Genomic DNA, 16402 nt, shown 5'->3' with positions numbered 1-16402 from the left:
ACATATAGTTAATATAGTTAATATAGTACATATAGTACATATAGTACATATAGTCATATAGTACATATAGTACATATAGTTAATATAGTACATATAGTACATATAGTTAATACAGTACATATAGTTAATACAGTACATATAGTACATATAGTTAATATAGTTAATATAGTACATATAGTATATATAGATAATATAGTTCATATAGCACATATAGTACATATAGTTCATATAGTACATATAGTACATATAGTACATATAGTACTTATAGTTAATATAGTACATATAGTACATATAGTTCATATAGTTAATATAGTACATATAGTACATATAGTACATATAGTAAATATAGTTAATATAGTAAATATAGTACATATAGTTAATATAGTACATATAATTAATATAGTACATATAGTAAATATAGTTAATATTTTATAGGGCTGATATCGTGGAGACGGAGGAGGAAGAGGAGGAGGAAGAAGAGACAGGAGAAGGATGAGACAGGAAGAGGAGGAGGACACACATGAGAAGGAGGAGACAGATGGGGAGACAGAGGAGGAGAAAGAGGAGGAGGAGACAGAGACTTACGTGTGCAGGGTGTGTGTGTGGGGTCGGAATCTGCTCTGTGGTAACCAGGACGACAGAGGCAGTAGGCGGAGCCTGTTACTAAAGTGTTGCTATTGGTCGGACACAGGACACACCCACCGACTCCTGACCCTGCCTTATACTGACCCACTGGACAAGCTGGGGAAAGAGAGAGAGAGAGAGAGAGAGAGAGAGAGAGAGAGAGACAGAGAGAGAGAGAGAGAGAGAGAGAGAGAGAGAGAGAGAGAGAGAGAGAGAGAGAGAGAGAGACAGAGAGAGAGAGAGAGAGAGAGAGACAGAGGGAGAGGGAGAGGGAGAGACAGACAGAGGGAGAGAGAGAGAGAGAGAGACAGAGGGAGAGACAGAGAGAGAGAGAGAGAGAGAGAGAGACAGACAGAGGGAGAGAGAGAGAGAGAGAGAGAGAGAGAGACAGAGAGAGAGACAGAGAGAGAGAGACAGAGAGAGAGAGAGAGAGACAGAGACAGAGACAGAGACAGAGAGAGAGAGAGAGAAACAGAGGGAGAGACAGACAAAGAGAGAGAGAGACAGAGAGAGAGAGAGAGAGAGACAGAGACAGAGACAGAGACAGAGAGAGAGAGAGACAGAGAGAGAGACAGAGAGAGAGAGAGAAACAACAGAGTCAGAATAGAGTTGTGGCTCCACAGTTAAGCCTTCTGGTCTCTATGATCACCAACTACATTCAGCCTGGAACCAGTGGAATGTAGCTAATCATTTACAGACTGCAAGAAGCCCAAACAGATTATCATTTCAAATCTTGCTAACATTTCTATACGATAACATATATCTCTTTATTTTTTTTATTTCATCTTTATTTAACCAGGTTGTCTAGTTGAGAACAAGTCCTTTATTTAACCAGGTAGGCGAGTTGAGAACAAGTTCTCATTTACAACTGCGACCTGGCCAAGATAAAGCGTAGCAATTCGACACAAACAACAACACAGAGTTACACATTGAATAAACAAACGTACAGTCAATAATACAGTAGAACAAAAGAAAACAAAGTCTATATACAGTGAGTGGAAATTAGGTAAGTTAAGGCAATAAATAGGCCATGGTGGCAAAGTAATTACAATATAGCAATTAAACACTGGAATGGTAGATGTGCAGAAGATGAATGTGCAAGTAGAGATACTGGGGTGCAAAGGAGCAAGATAAATAAATAAATAAATACAGTATGGGGATGAGGTAGTTGGATGGGCTGTTTACAGATGGGCTATGTACAGGTGCAGTGATCTGTGAGCTGCTCTGACAGCTGGTGCTTAAAGCTAGTGAGGGAGATATGAGTCTCCAGCTTCAGTGATTTTTGCAGTTCGTTCCAGTCATTGGCAGCAGAGAACTGGAAGGAAAGGCGACCAAAGGAGGAATAGGCTTTGGGGGTGACCAGAGAAATATACCTGCTGGAGCGCGTGCTACGAGTGGGTGCTGCTATGGTGACCAGTGAGCTGAGATAAGGGGGGACTTTACCTAGCAAAGACTTATAGATGACCTGGAGCCAGTGGGTTTGGCGACGAGTATGAAGAGAGGGCCAGCCAACAAGAGCGTACAGGTCGCAGTGGTGGGTAGAATATGGGGTTTTGGTGACAAAACGGATGGCACTGTGATAGACTGCATCCAATTTGCTGAGTAGAGTGTTGGAGGCTATTTTATAGATGACATCACCGAAGTCGAGGATCGGTAGGATAGTCAGTTTTACGAGGGTATTTTTGGCAGCATGAGTGAAGGATGCTTTGTTGTGAAATAGGAAGCCAATTCTAGATTTAACTTTGGATTGGAGATGTTTGATGTGAGTCTGGAAGGAGAGTTTACAGTCTAACCAGACACCCAGGTATTTGTAGTTGTCCACATATTCTAAGTCAGAACCGTCCAGAGTAGTGATGCTGGACGGGCGGGCAGGTGCAGGCAGCGATTGGTTGAAGAGCAAGCACTTAGTTTTACTTGTATTTAAGAGCAGTTGGAGGCCACGGAAGGAGAGCTGTATGGCATTGAAGCTCGTCTGGAGGTTAGTTAACACAGTGTCCAAAGAAGGGCCAGAAGTATACAGAATGGTGTCGTCTGCGTAGAGGTGGATCAGAGAATCACCAGCAGCAAGAGCGACATCATTGATGTATACAGAGAAGAGAGTCGGCCCGAGATTTGAACCCTGTGGTACCCCCAAAGAGACTGCTAGAGGACCGGACAACAGGCCGTCCGATTTGACACACTGAACTCTGTCTGAGAAGTAGTTGGTGAACCAGGCGAGGCAGTCATTTGAGAAACCAAGGCTGTTGAGTCTGCCGATAAGAATGCGGTGAATGACAGAGTCGAAAGCCTTGGCCAGGTCGATGAAGACGGCTGCACAGTAATGTCTCTTATCGATGGCGGTTATGATGTCGTTTACGACCTTGAGCGTGGCTGAGGTGCACCCATGACCAGCTCTGAAACCAGATTGCATAGCTGAGAAGGTGCGGTGGGTTTCGAAATGGTCAGTAATCTGTTTGTTAACTTGGCTTTCGAAGACCTTAGAAAGACAGGGTAGGATAGATATAGGTCTGTAGCAGTTTGGGTCTAGAGTGTCTCCCCCTTTGAAGAGGGGGATGACCGCGGCAGCTTTTCAATCTTTGGGAATCTCAGACGATACAAAAGAGAGGTTGAACAGGCTAGTAATAGGGGTTGCAATAATTTCGGCTGATCATTTTAGAAAGAAAGGGTCCAGATTGTCTAGCCCGGCTGATTTGTAGGGGTCCAGATTTTGCAGCTCTTTCAGAACATCATGTATCTGGATTTGGGTGAAGGAGAAATGGTGGGGGCTTTGGCGGGTTGCTGTGGAGGGTGCCGGGCAGTTGATCGGGGTAGGGGCAGTTAGGTGGAAAGCATGGCCAGCCGTAGAGAAATGCTAATTGAAATTCTCAATTATAGTGGATTTATCGGTGGTAACAATGACAGCCATAATAACACCACTCACCCCAGACAGTCATAACACCACTCACCCCAGACAGTCATAATAACACCACTCACCCCAGACAGTCATCATAACACCACTCACCCAGACAGTCATAACACCACTCACCCCAGACAGTCAAAACACCACTCACCCCAGACAGTCATAACACCACTCACCCCAGACAGTCATAATAACACCACTCACCCCAGACAGTCATAATAACACCACTCACCCCAGACAGTCATAATAACACCACTCACCCCAGACAGTCATAATAACACCACTCACCCCAGACAGCCATAATAACACCACTCACCCCAGACAGTCATAATAACACCACTCACCCCAGACAGCCATAATAACACCACTCACCCCAGACAGTCATAACACCACTCACCCCAGACAGTCATAACACCACTCACCCCAGACAGTCATAATAACACCACTCACCCCAGACAGTCATCATAACACCACTCACCCAGACAGTCATAACACCACTCACCCCAGACAGTCAAAACACCACTCACCCCAGACAGTCATAACACCACTCACCCCAGACAGTCATAACACCACTCACCCCAGACAGTCATAACACCACTCACCCCAGACAGTCATAATAACACCACTCACCCCAGACAGTCATAATAACACCACTCACCCCAGACAGCCATAATAACACCACTCACCCCAGACAGTCATAATAACACCACTCACCCCAGACAGTCATAATAACACCACTCACCCCAGACAGTCATAACACCACTCACCCCAGACAGTCATAACACCACTCACCCAGACAGTCATAACACCACTCACCACAGACAGTCATAATAACACCACTCACCCCAGACAGTCATAACACCACTCACCCCAGACAGTCATAATAACACCACTCAACCCAGACAGTCATAACACCACTCACCCCAGACAGTCATAATAATGCCACTCACCCCAGACAGTCATAATAACACCACTTACCCCAGACGGTCATAATAACACCACTCACCCAGACAGTCATAACACCACTCACCCCAGACAGTCATAATAACACCACTCACCCCAGACAGTCATAATAACACCACTCACCCCAGACAGTCATAATAACACCACTCACCCAGACAGTCATAATAACACCACTCACCCCAGACAGTCAAAACACCACTCACCCCAGACAGTCATAATAACACCACTCACCCCAGACAGTCATAATAACACCACTCACCCCAGACAGTCATAACACCACTCACCCCAGACAGTCATAATAATACCACTCACCCCAGACAGTCATCATAACACCACTCACCCCAGACAGTCATAATAACACCACTCACCCCAGACAGTCATAACACCACTCACCACAGACAGTCATAATAACACCACTCACCCCAGACAGTCATAATAACACCACTCACCCCAGACAGTCATAACACCACTCACCCCAGACAGTCATAACAACACCATTCACCCCAGACAGTCATAACACCACTCACCCCAGACAGTCATAATAACACTCACCCCAGACAGTCATAACACCACTCACCCCAGACAGTCATAACACCACTCACCCCAGACAGTCATAACAACACTCACCCCAGACAGTCATAACACCACTCAACCCAGACAGTCATAACACCACTCAACCCAGACAGTCATAACACCACTCAACCCAGACAGTCATAATAACACCATTCACCCCAGACAGTCATAATAACACCACTCACCCCAGACAGTCATAATAACACCACTCACCCCAGACAGTCATAATAACACCACTCACCCCAGACAGTCATCATAACACCACGCACCCCAGACAGTCATAATAACACCACTCACCCCAGACAGTCATAATAACACCACTCACCCCAGACAGTCATAACACCACTCACCCCAGACAGTCATAACAACACCACTCACTCCAGACAGTCATAACAACACTCACCCCAGACAGTCATAACACCACTCACCCCAGACAGCCATAATAACACCACTCACCCCAGACAGTCATAACACCACTCAACCCAGACAGTCATAACACCACTCACCCCAGAGAGTCATAACACCACTCACCCAGACAGTCATAACACCACTCACCCCAGACAGTCATAACACCACTCACCCCAGACAGTCATAACACCACTCACCCCAGACAGTAATAACACCACTCACCCCAGACAGTCATAATAACACCACTCACCCCAGACAGTCATAACACCACTCACCCCAGACAGTCATAACACCACTCACCCCAGACAGTCATAACACCACTCACCCCAGACAGTCATAATAACACCACTCACCCCAGACAGTCATAATAACACCACTCACCCCAGACAGTCATAACACCACTCACCCCAGACAGTCATAACACCACTCACCCCAGACAGTCATAATAACACCACTCACCCCAGACAGTCATAACACCACTCACCCCAGACAGTCATAACACCACTCACCCCAGACAGTCATAATAACACCACTCACCCCAGAGAGTCATAACAACACCACTCACCCCAGACAGTCATAACACCACTCACCCCAGACAGTCATAACACCACCACTCACCCCAGACAGTCATAACACCACCACTCACCCCAGACAGTCATAACACCCCTCACCCCAGACAGTCATAACACCACTCACCCCAGACAGTCATAACAACACCACTCACCCCAGACAGTCATCATAACACCACTCACCCCAGACAGTCATAATAACACCACTCACCCCAGACAGTAATAACACCACTCACCCCAGACAGTCATAATAACACCACTCACCCCAGACAGTAATAACACCACTCACCCCAGACAGTCATAATAACACCACTCACCCCAGACAGTCATAATAACACCACTCACCCCAGACAGTCATAATAACACCACTCACCCCAGACAGTCATAACACCACTCACCCCAGACAGTCATAATAACACCACTCACCCCAGAGAGTCATAACAACACCACTCACCCCAGACAGTCATAACACCACTCACCCCAGACAGTCATAACACCACTCACCCCAGACAGTCATAACACCACCACTCACCCCAGACAGTCATAACACCACTCACCCCAGACAGTCATAACACCACTCACCCCAGACAGTCATAACAACACCACTCACCCCAGACAGTCATAATAACACCACTCACCCCAGACAGTCATAACAACACCACTCACCCCAGACAGTCATAACACCACTCACCCCAGACAGTCATAACACCACTCACACACCTCTTCAGGCAGAGAAAGACACAGACCTTCCTGCACAAGCACAGCGACGGAATGCTGATATTATCACAGGAAAAACATTGTTATTTCCAGATGTGACTCAAACATTCTGACTCAACATTTTATCAACAATCTATCTCTCATCTCTCCAGCGCTCTGTTACCCATAACACTGCAGAGAGAAGAGCCTGTAACCTGGGAGGGGGGGTGTCCTGGGTTAGGGGGGTGTCCTGGGTTAGGGGGTGTGTCCTGGGTTAGGGGAGTGTCCTGGGTTAGGGGGTGTGTCCTGGGTTAGGGGGGGTGTCCTAGGTTAGGGGGGTGTCCTGGGTTAGGGAGGGTGTCCTGGGTTAGGGGGTGTCCTGGGTTAGGGGTGTGTCCTGGGTTAGGGGGGGGTGTGTCCTGGGTTAGGGGGTGTGTCCTAGGTTAGGGGGGGTGTCTTGGGTTAGGCGTGTGTCCTGGGTTAGGGTTAGGGGGTGTGTCCTGGGTTAGGGGGGGTGTACTGGGTTAGAGTTAGCTAAGTCAGAGTTCGTTCGGTCAGAGTTCGTTCGGTCAGAGTTCGTTCGGTCAGAGTTCATTAGGTCAGAGTTCATTAGGTCAGAGTTCATTAGGTCAGAGTTCATTAGGTCAGAGTTCGTTAGGTTATAATTAGCCTCTCCTTCTCCGTCTCCTATTCCTCCTCTCTCTCTATTTCTCTGTTCCAGCTCTGACCTTAATGTAAACCAGCTGTCTGTCCGCTGTGTGTGTGTGTCTCTGCTGTGTTTGTGTGTCTGCTGTGTGTGTGTGTCTGCTGTGTCTGCTGTGTCTGCTGTGTGTGTGTGTGTGTGTGTGTGTGTGTGTGTGTGTGTGTGTGTGTCTGCTGTGTGTGTGTGTGTGTGTGTGTGTGTGTGTGTGTGTGTGTGTGTGTGTGTGTGTGTGTGTGTGTGTGTGAGTGTGTGTGTCTGCTGTGTGTGTGTGTGTGTGTGTGTGTGTGTGTGTGTGTGTGTGTGTGTCTGTGCTGTGTGTGTGTGTGTGTGTGTGTGTGTGTGTGGTACAGTATCCTATCACTCCCAAGCTATAGAACACCGATGAGCCTCAGCTTTGCAGGTGTGGCAGGGTGTGGTGAGGTGCAGCGTGGGTAATTTGACCCGGGAAAGAGACGACACCCTGGATCATGTCTCCTTCGTTCCCTCTGTTCCCTCTGTTCCCTCTGTTCCCTCTGTTCCCTCTGTTCCCTCTGTTCTCTCTGTTCTCTCTGTTCCCTCTGTTCTCTCTGTTCCCTCTGTTCCCTCTGTTCTCTCTGTTCTCTCTGTTCCCTCTGTTCCCTCTGTTCTCTCTGTTCCCTCTGTTCTCTCTGTTCTCTCTGTTCTCTCTGTTCCCTCTGTTCCCTCTGTTCTCTCTGTTCTCTCTGTTCCCTCTGTTCCCTCTGTTCCCTCTGTTCTCTCTGTTCCCTCTGTTCCCTCTGTTCCCTCTGTTCTCTCTGTTCTCTCTGTTCCCTCTGTTCCCTCTGTTCTCTCTGTTCTCTCTGTTCCCTCTGTTCCCTCTGTTCCCTCTGTTCCCTCTGTTCTCTCTGTTCCCTCTGTTCCCTCTGTTCTCTCTGTTCCCTCTGTTCTCTCTGTTCCCTCTGTTCTCTCTGTTCCTTTGATGTGGCTTTATTCCCAGACTGACACACCTCTGCTTTTCCATACACTGTATTGGCTAACACACACACACACACACACACACACACACACACACACACACACACACACACACACACACACACACACACACACACACACACACACACACACACACACACACACACACAGCCTCTCTTTCACACACACACACACACACACACACACACTGCCTCTCTATCACACACACACACACACACACAGCCTCTCTTTCACACACACACACACACACACACACACACACACACACACACACACACACACACACACACACACTGCCTCTCTCTCTCTCTCTCACACACACACACACACACTGCCTCTCACACACACACACAGCCTCTCTTTCACACACACACACACACACGCACACACACACACACACACAGACACATCTCCATCCCTCCCTCAACTCTCCCTCCCTCCCTCAACTCTCCATTCCTCCCTCAACTCTCCCTCCCTCCCTCAACTCTCCCTCCCTCCCTCAACTCTCCCTCCCTCCCTCCCTCAACTCTCCCTCCCTCCCTCCCTCAACTCTCCCTCCCTCCCTCCCTCAACTCTCCCTCCCTCCCTCCCTCAACTCTCCCTCCCTCCCTCAACTCTCCCTCCCTTCCTCCCTCCCTCAACTCTCCCTCCCTCCCTCAACTCTCCCTCCCTCCCTCAACTCTTCCTCCCTCCCTCAACTCTCCCTCCCTCCCTCCCTCCCTCCCTCCCTCAACTCTCCCTCCTTCCCTCAACTCTCCCTCCCTCCCTCAACTCTCCCTCCCTCCCCTCAACTCTCCATCCCTCCCATCCCTCTAGCTTGTTACCATCTCTCTTCTGTTTATCTCTGTTACTCTCTCTGACATATTATCTCTGTTACTCTCTCTGACATATTATCTCTGTTACTCTCTCACCTCTGCATCGGAGGTCTGTGTCTGTAGCTTCGTACCCTGGCCGACAGGCGCAGGCAGTGGCCGGCTGACCGACCCACTGTCCGTCCTCACCGCACAGCATGCTGGGAGGGCGTGCCAGCTCGCCCGGAGGGGTCTCGGCGTTGTCTACACACACTCCCTGAGCCCCCTCCACCAGGGTATGGGGAACAGTCTCAGGGAATCGGGAGAAAGAGCGCGTCAGAGTGGGACACTTCTTAAAGTACACCTGGGGAGGGACAAAATACAGGTTAGAAAGATACTAGAAGTTTCTAGAAGGAACTAAGAAAAAATAAGAAACTAGAAATGAAGTAAATGTATCTATTGAGTGACCTCGGGAATACGCACATTTGCCTGGGATTTTGTAAAACTTCAGAAAACTGCGGACTGTTGAAAGACACAAACACTAGTTTGAGAAAAAGGTAAGTCACTTGTTAAAAGATCTCGTACCCTGACAGCCAATAAGGCCATGCAGACTCCCTGTGCTTGGAAGGCTAGGTACACGCCCCTTTTAGTCAAACGACTAATCCTGAGAGTCTTCACGTTGGACTTCTTCTCTCCGCCCCTCCGAAGCAGGAAGTCAGCTGCTACTGTGTCCACCTGGGGATCAGAGGGTTAGACAGGATGGTAAACCAAGAAGGTAATCTGGAGGGATCAGAGGGGTAGACAGGATGGTAAACCAAGAAGGTAATCTGGTGGGATCAGAGGGGTAGACAGGATGGTAAACCAAGAAGGTAATCTGGAGGGATCAGAGGGGTAGACAGGATGGTAAAGCAACTTCCTGTAACGATCCATAAACAAACTTACAAGACCAGGGAAGGATTTTGGTTGTTTGTTTGGTTGTCAATGGGGACAAACTCCTACCCTGTTGGTAGGTTTTCTCTGACTCTTAATACAATAGCTAGCTTCAAGTCTTCTCTGACTCCTAATACACTAGCTAGCTAGCTTCAAGTCTTCTCTGACTCCTAATACACTAGCTAGCTAGCTTCAAGTCTTCTCTGACTCCTAATACACTAGCTAGCTTCCAGTCTTCTCTGACTCCTAATACACTAGCTAGCTTCCAGTCTTCTCTGACTCCTAATACACTAGCTAGCTAGCTTCAAGTCTTCTCTGACTCCTAATACACTAGCTAGCTTCAAGTCTTCTCTGGCTCCTAATACACTAGCTAGCTAGCTTCAAGTCTTCTCTGACTCCTAATACACTAGCTAGCTAGCTTCAAGTCCGTTTCTTCAGGAGCTGCATACGGCTTCACCACATAGCCACGAAAGTGACAAAGTGACACATTTATCATATTTGTCTAAAAATGCCTTTATTTGAAAGGAGTGCTGTATTGCACTTCAGACACTCCAGTCGTGACGTTGTATGTATCCGTTGTAACCGTACCTTAGTATATGGGTTTTCCATCCAGGCAGGGTGCGTGTTGGTAGCTTCGTCCGTGTCCGTCTGGTAGTAATACAGGTTAAATGTCTCTTTACAGGACCAGTGGGAGTTATAGGGAAGAGACGAACACTCGATCATCGTAAACCTGTCAATCAATATATAGATCGATACAATAATCAATTAAATCGACAAGTCAATCAAATGTATTCATGAAGCACCTTTTATGTCATGTGTTACAGAAACCCAGTCTAAAACCGCAAAGAGCAGACAATGTAGAGGCAGAAGCATAGAGGCTTAGCAAAAACTCCCTGGAAGGAAGAAACCTAGAGAGTGACCCAGCGACCACAAACAACGAATCAACCAATCACTGAACATCTTTTATAAACCAATCGACCAATCAGCGTGTCCGTACCGTATCTCTACGTAGAGCACGGAGGCAGTCCTTCGGGGGATCAGCCGGCTCCTAAGCCAATGAGATGTGCTGCTGTCTCCAGGACACAGCTGATAGGTCCTCACACTAGTCCCTTCATCATCATGACCACTCATCTCCTCCCACTGAGACTTCATATAATACAGGTTAGAGTGTTATTACATCATATAATACAGGTTAGAGTGTTATTACATCATATAATACAGGTTAGAGTGTTATTACATCATATAATACAGGTTAGAGTGTTATTACATCATATAATACAGGGTAGAGTGTTATGACTTCATATAATACAGGTTAGAGTGTTATTACATCATATAATACAGGTTAGAGTGTTATTACATCATATAATACAGGTTAGAGTGTTATTACATCATATAATACAGGTTAGAGTGTTATGACATCATATAATACAGGTTAGAGTGTTATGACATCATATAATACAGGTTAGAGTGTTATGACATCATATAAAACAGGGTAGAGTGTTATTACATCATATAAAACAGGTTAGAGTGTTATTACATCATATAATACAGGTTAGAGTGTTATTACATCATATAATACAGGTTAGAGTGTTATGACATCATATAATACAGGTTAGAGTGTTATTACATCATATAATACAGGTTAGAGTGTTATTACATCATATAATACAGGTTAGAGTGTTATTACATCATATAATACAGGTTAGAGTGTTATGACATCATATAATACAGGTTAGAGTGTTATGACATCATATAATACAGGTTAGAGTGTTATGACATCATATAAAACAGGTTAGAGTGTTATTACATCATATAATACAGGTTAGAGTGTTATTACATCATATAATACAGGTTAGAGTGTTATTACATCATATAATACAGGTTAGAGTGTTATGACATCATATAATACAGGTTAGAGTGTTATGACATCATATAATACAGGTTAGAGTGTTATTACATCATATAAAACAGGTTAGAGTGTTATTACATCATATAATACAGGTTAGAGTGTTATTACATCATATAATACAGGTTAGAGTGTTATTACATCATATAATACAGGTTAGAGTGTTATTACATCATATAATACAGGTTAGAGTGTTATTACATCATATAATACAGGTTAGAGTGTTATTACATCATATAAAACAGGTTAGAGTGTTATTACATCATATAATACAGGTTAGAGTGTTATTACATCATATAATACAGGTTAGAGTGTTATTACATCATATAATACAGGTTAGAGTGTTATTACATCATATAATACAGGTTAGAGTGTTATTACATCATATAATACAGGTTAGAGTGTTATGACATCATATAATACAGGTTAGAGTGTTATTACATCATATAATACAGGTTAGAGTGTTATTACATCATATAATACAGGTTAGAGTGTTATGACATCATATAATACAGGTTAGAGTGTTATTACATCATATAATACAGGTTAGAGTGTTATTACATCATATAATACAGGTTAGAGTGTTATTACATCATATAAAACAGGGTAGAGTGTTATTACATCATATAATACAGGTTAGAGTGTTATTACATCATATAATACAGGTTAGAGTGTTATTACATCATATAATACAGGTTAGAGTGTTATGACATCATATAATACAGGTTAGAATGTTATGACATCATATAATACAGGTTAGAGTGTTATTACATCATATAATACAGGTTAGAGTGTTATGACATCATATAATACAGGTTAGAGTGTTATTACATCATATAATACAGGTTAGAGTGTTATTACATCATATAAAACAGGTTAGAGTGTTATGACATCATATAATACAAGTTAGAGTGTTATTACATCATATAATACAGGTTAGAGTGTTATGACATCATATAAAACAGGGTAGAGTGTTATTACATCATATAAAACAGGTTAGAGTGTTATTACATCATATAATACAGGTTAGAGTGTTATTACATCATATAATACAGGTTAGAGTGTTATGACATCATATAATATAGGTTAGAGTGTTATTACATCATATAAAACAGGTTAGAGTGTTATTACATCATATAATACAGGTTAGAGTGTTATGACATCATATAATACAGGTTAGAGTGTTATTACATCATATAATACAGGTTAGAGTGTTATGACATCATATAATACAGGTTAGAATGTTATGACATCATATAATACAGGTTAGAGTGTTATTACATCATATAATACAGGTTAGAGTGTTATGACATCATATAATACAGGTTAGAGTGTTATTACATCATATAATACAGGTTAGAGTGTTATTACATCATATAAAACAGGTTAGAGTGTTATGACATCATATAATACAAGTTAGAGTGTTATTACATCATATAATACAGGTTAGAGTGTTATGACATCATATAAAACAGGGTAGAGTGTTATTACATCATATAAAACAGGTTAGAGTGTTATTACATCATATAATACAGGTTAGAGTGTTATTACATCATATAATACAGGTTAGAGTGTTATGACATCATATAATATAGGTTAGAGTGTTATTACATCATATAAAACAGGTTAGAGTGTTATTACATCATATAATACAGGTTAGAGTGTTATGACATCATATAAAACAGGGTAGAGTGTTATTACATCATATAATACAGGTTAGAGTGTTATTACATCATATAATACAGGTTAGAGTGTTATGACATCATATAATACAGGTTAGAGTGTTATGACATCATATAATACAGGTTAGAGTGTTATGACATCACATAATACAGGTTAGAGTCTTATTACATCATATAATACAGGTTAGAGTGTTATGACATCATATAATACAGGTTAGAGTGTTATTACATCATATAAAACAGGTTAGAGTGTTATTACATCATATAAAAAAGGTTAGAGTGTTATGACATCATATAATACAGGTTAGAGTGTTATGACATCATATAATACAGGTTAGAGTGTTATTACATCATATAATAAAGGTTAGAGTGTTGTGACATCATATAACACAGGTTAGAGTGTTATGACATCATATAATACAGGTTAGAATGTTATTACATCATATAATACAGGTTAGAGTGTTATTACATCATATAATACAGGTTAGAGTGTTATTACATCATATAAAACAGGTTAGAGTGTTATTACATCATATAAAACAGGTTAGAGTGTTATTACATCATATAATACAAGTTAGAGTGTTATTACATAATATATAACAGGTTAGAGTGTTATGACATCATATAATACAGGTTAGACTGTTATTACATCATATAATACAGGTTAGAGTGTTATTACATCATATAATACAGGTTAGAGTGTTATTACATCATATAATACAGGTTAGAGTGTTATTCCATAATATAATACAGGTTAGAGTGTTATGACATCTTATAATACAGGTTAGAGTGTTATGACATCATATAATACAGGTTAGAGTGTTATTACATCATATAATACAGGTTAGAGTGTTATTACATCATATAATACAGGTTAGAGTGTTATGACATCATATAATACAGGTTAGAGTGTTATTACATCATATAATAAAGGTTAGAGTGTTATTACATCATATAAAACAGGTTAGAGTGTTATGACATCATATAATACAGGTTAGAGTGTTATTACATCATATAAAACAGGTTAGAGTGTTATGACATCATATAATACAGGTTAGAGTGTTATTACATCATATAAAACAGGTTAGAGTGTTATTACATCATATAATACAGGTTAGAGTGTTATTACATCATATAAAACAGGTTAGAGTGTTATTACATCATATAATACAGGTTAGAGTGTTATGACATCATATAATACAGGTTAGTTATTACATCATATAAAACAGGTTAGAGTGTTATTACATCATATAATACAGGTTAGAGTGTTATTACATAATATATAACAGGTTAGAGTGTTATGACATCATATAATACAGGTTAGACTGTTATTACATCATATAATACAGGTTAGAGTGTTATTACATCATATAATACAGGTTAGAGTGTTATTACATCATATAATACAGGTTAGACTGTTATTCCATAATATAATACAGGTTAGAGTGTTATGACATCTTATAATACAGGTTAGAGTGTTATGACATCATATAATACAGGTTAGAGTGTTATTACATCATATAATACAGGTTAGAGTGTTATTACATCATATAATACAGGTTAGAGTGTTATGACATCATATAATACAGGTTAGAGTGTTATTACATCATATAATAAAGGTTAGAGTGTTATTACATCATATAAAACAGGTTAGAGTGTTATGACATCATATAATACAGGTTAGAGTGTTATTACATCATATAAAACAGGTTAGAGTGTTATGACATCATATAATACAGGTTAGAGTGTTATGACATCATATAATACAGGTTAGAGTGTTATTTCATCATATAATACAGGTTAGAGTGTTATTACACCATATAATACAGGTTAGAGTGTTATTACGTCTGTGTGTGTGTGTGTGTGTGTGTGTGTGTGTGTGTGTGTGTGTGTGTGTGTGTGTGTGTGTGTGTGTGTGTGTGTGTGTGTGTGTGTGCCTCAGAGTATCTGTGTGTGTGTGTGTGTGTGTGTGTGTATACCTCAGAGTGTGTGTGTGTGTGTGTGTGTGTGTGTGTGTGTGTGTGTGTGTGTGTGTGTGTGTGTGTGTGTGTGTGTATACCTCAGAGTGTGTGTGTGCGTGTGTGTGTATACCTCAGAGTCAGTGTGTGTGTGTGTGTGTGTGTGTGTGTGTGTGTGTGTGTGTGTGTGTGTGTGCGTGTGTGTGTGTATACCTCAGTGTGTGTGTGTGTGTGTGTGTGTGTGTGTGTGTGTGTGTGTGTGTGTGTGTGTGTGTATCCCTCAGTGTGTGTGTGTGTGTGTGTGTGTGTGTGTGTGTGTGTGTGTGTGTGTGTGTGTGTGTGTGTGTGTGTGTGTGTGTGTGTATACCTCAGTGTGTGTGTGTATGTATACCTCAGTGTGTGTATGTATACCTCAGTGTGTGTGTGTATGTATACCTCAGTGTGTGTGTGTGTGTGTGTGTGTGTGTGTATACCTCAGTGTGTGTGTGTGTGTGTGTATACCTCAGTGTGTGTGTGTGTGTGTATACCTCAGTGTGTGTGTGTGTGTGTGTGTGTGGTATACCTCAGTGTGTGTGTGTGTGTGTGTGTGTGTGTGTGTGTGTGTGTGTGTGTGTATACTTCAGTGTGTGTGTGTGTGTGTGTGTGTGTGTGTGTGTGTGTGTGTGTGTACCTCAGTGTGTGTGTGTGTGTGTGTGTGTGTGTGTGTGTGTGTGTGTGTGTGTGTGTATACCTCAGTGTGTGTGTGT

At 42.5% G+C, this 16402-nt stretch overlaps 1 protein-coding gene across 8 annotated transcripts in view; it reads right to left on the bottom strand.

Moving 5' to 3' along the window:
* Nucleotides 1-16402, bottom strand: part of LOC106593277 (ephrin type-B receptor 4b) — a 99312-nt gene that overhangs the window by 52861 nt on the left and 30049 nt on the right. For 7 of the 8 annotated variants that reach the window (XM_045701733.1, XM_045701736.1, XM_045701729.1 and 4 more), the window contains exons 3-7: nt 11108-11256; nt 10699-10840; nt 9766-9915; nt 9301-9544; nt 586-741 (exon numbers count right to left, since the gene is read on the bottom strand). In XM_045701733.1, coding sequence (XP_045557689.1) covers nt 586-741; nt 9301-9544; nt 9766-9915; nt 10699-10840; nt 11108-11256 — 841 coding nt within the window. The remainder of the gene's footprint in view (nt 1-585; nt 742-9300; nt 9545-9765; nt 9916-10698; nt 10841-11107; nt 11257-16402) is intronic. The other variant, XM_045701732.1, reaches the window with a different exon arrangement.

Source organism: Salmo salar, chromosome ssa18 (genome assembly GCF_905237065.1).
Source record: "Salmo salar chromosome ssa18, Ssal_v3.1, whole genome shotgun sequence".
NCBI classification, from domain to species: domain Eukaryota; kingdom Metazoa; phylum Chordata; class Actinopteri; order Salmoniformes; family Salmonidae; genus Salmo; species Salmo salar.
Note: the sequence above shows the minus strand (reverse complement) of the source record. Positions and strands in the feature narration are given on the sequence as shown.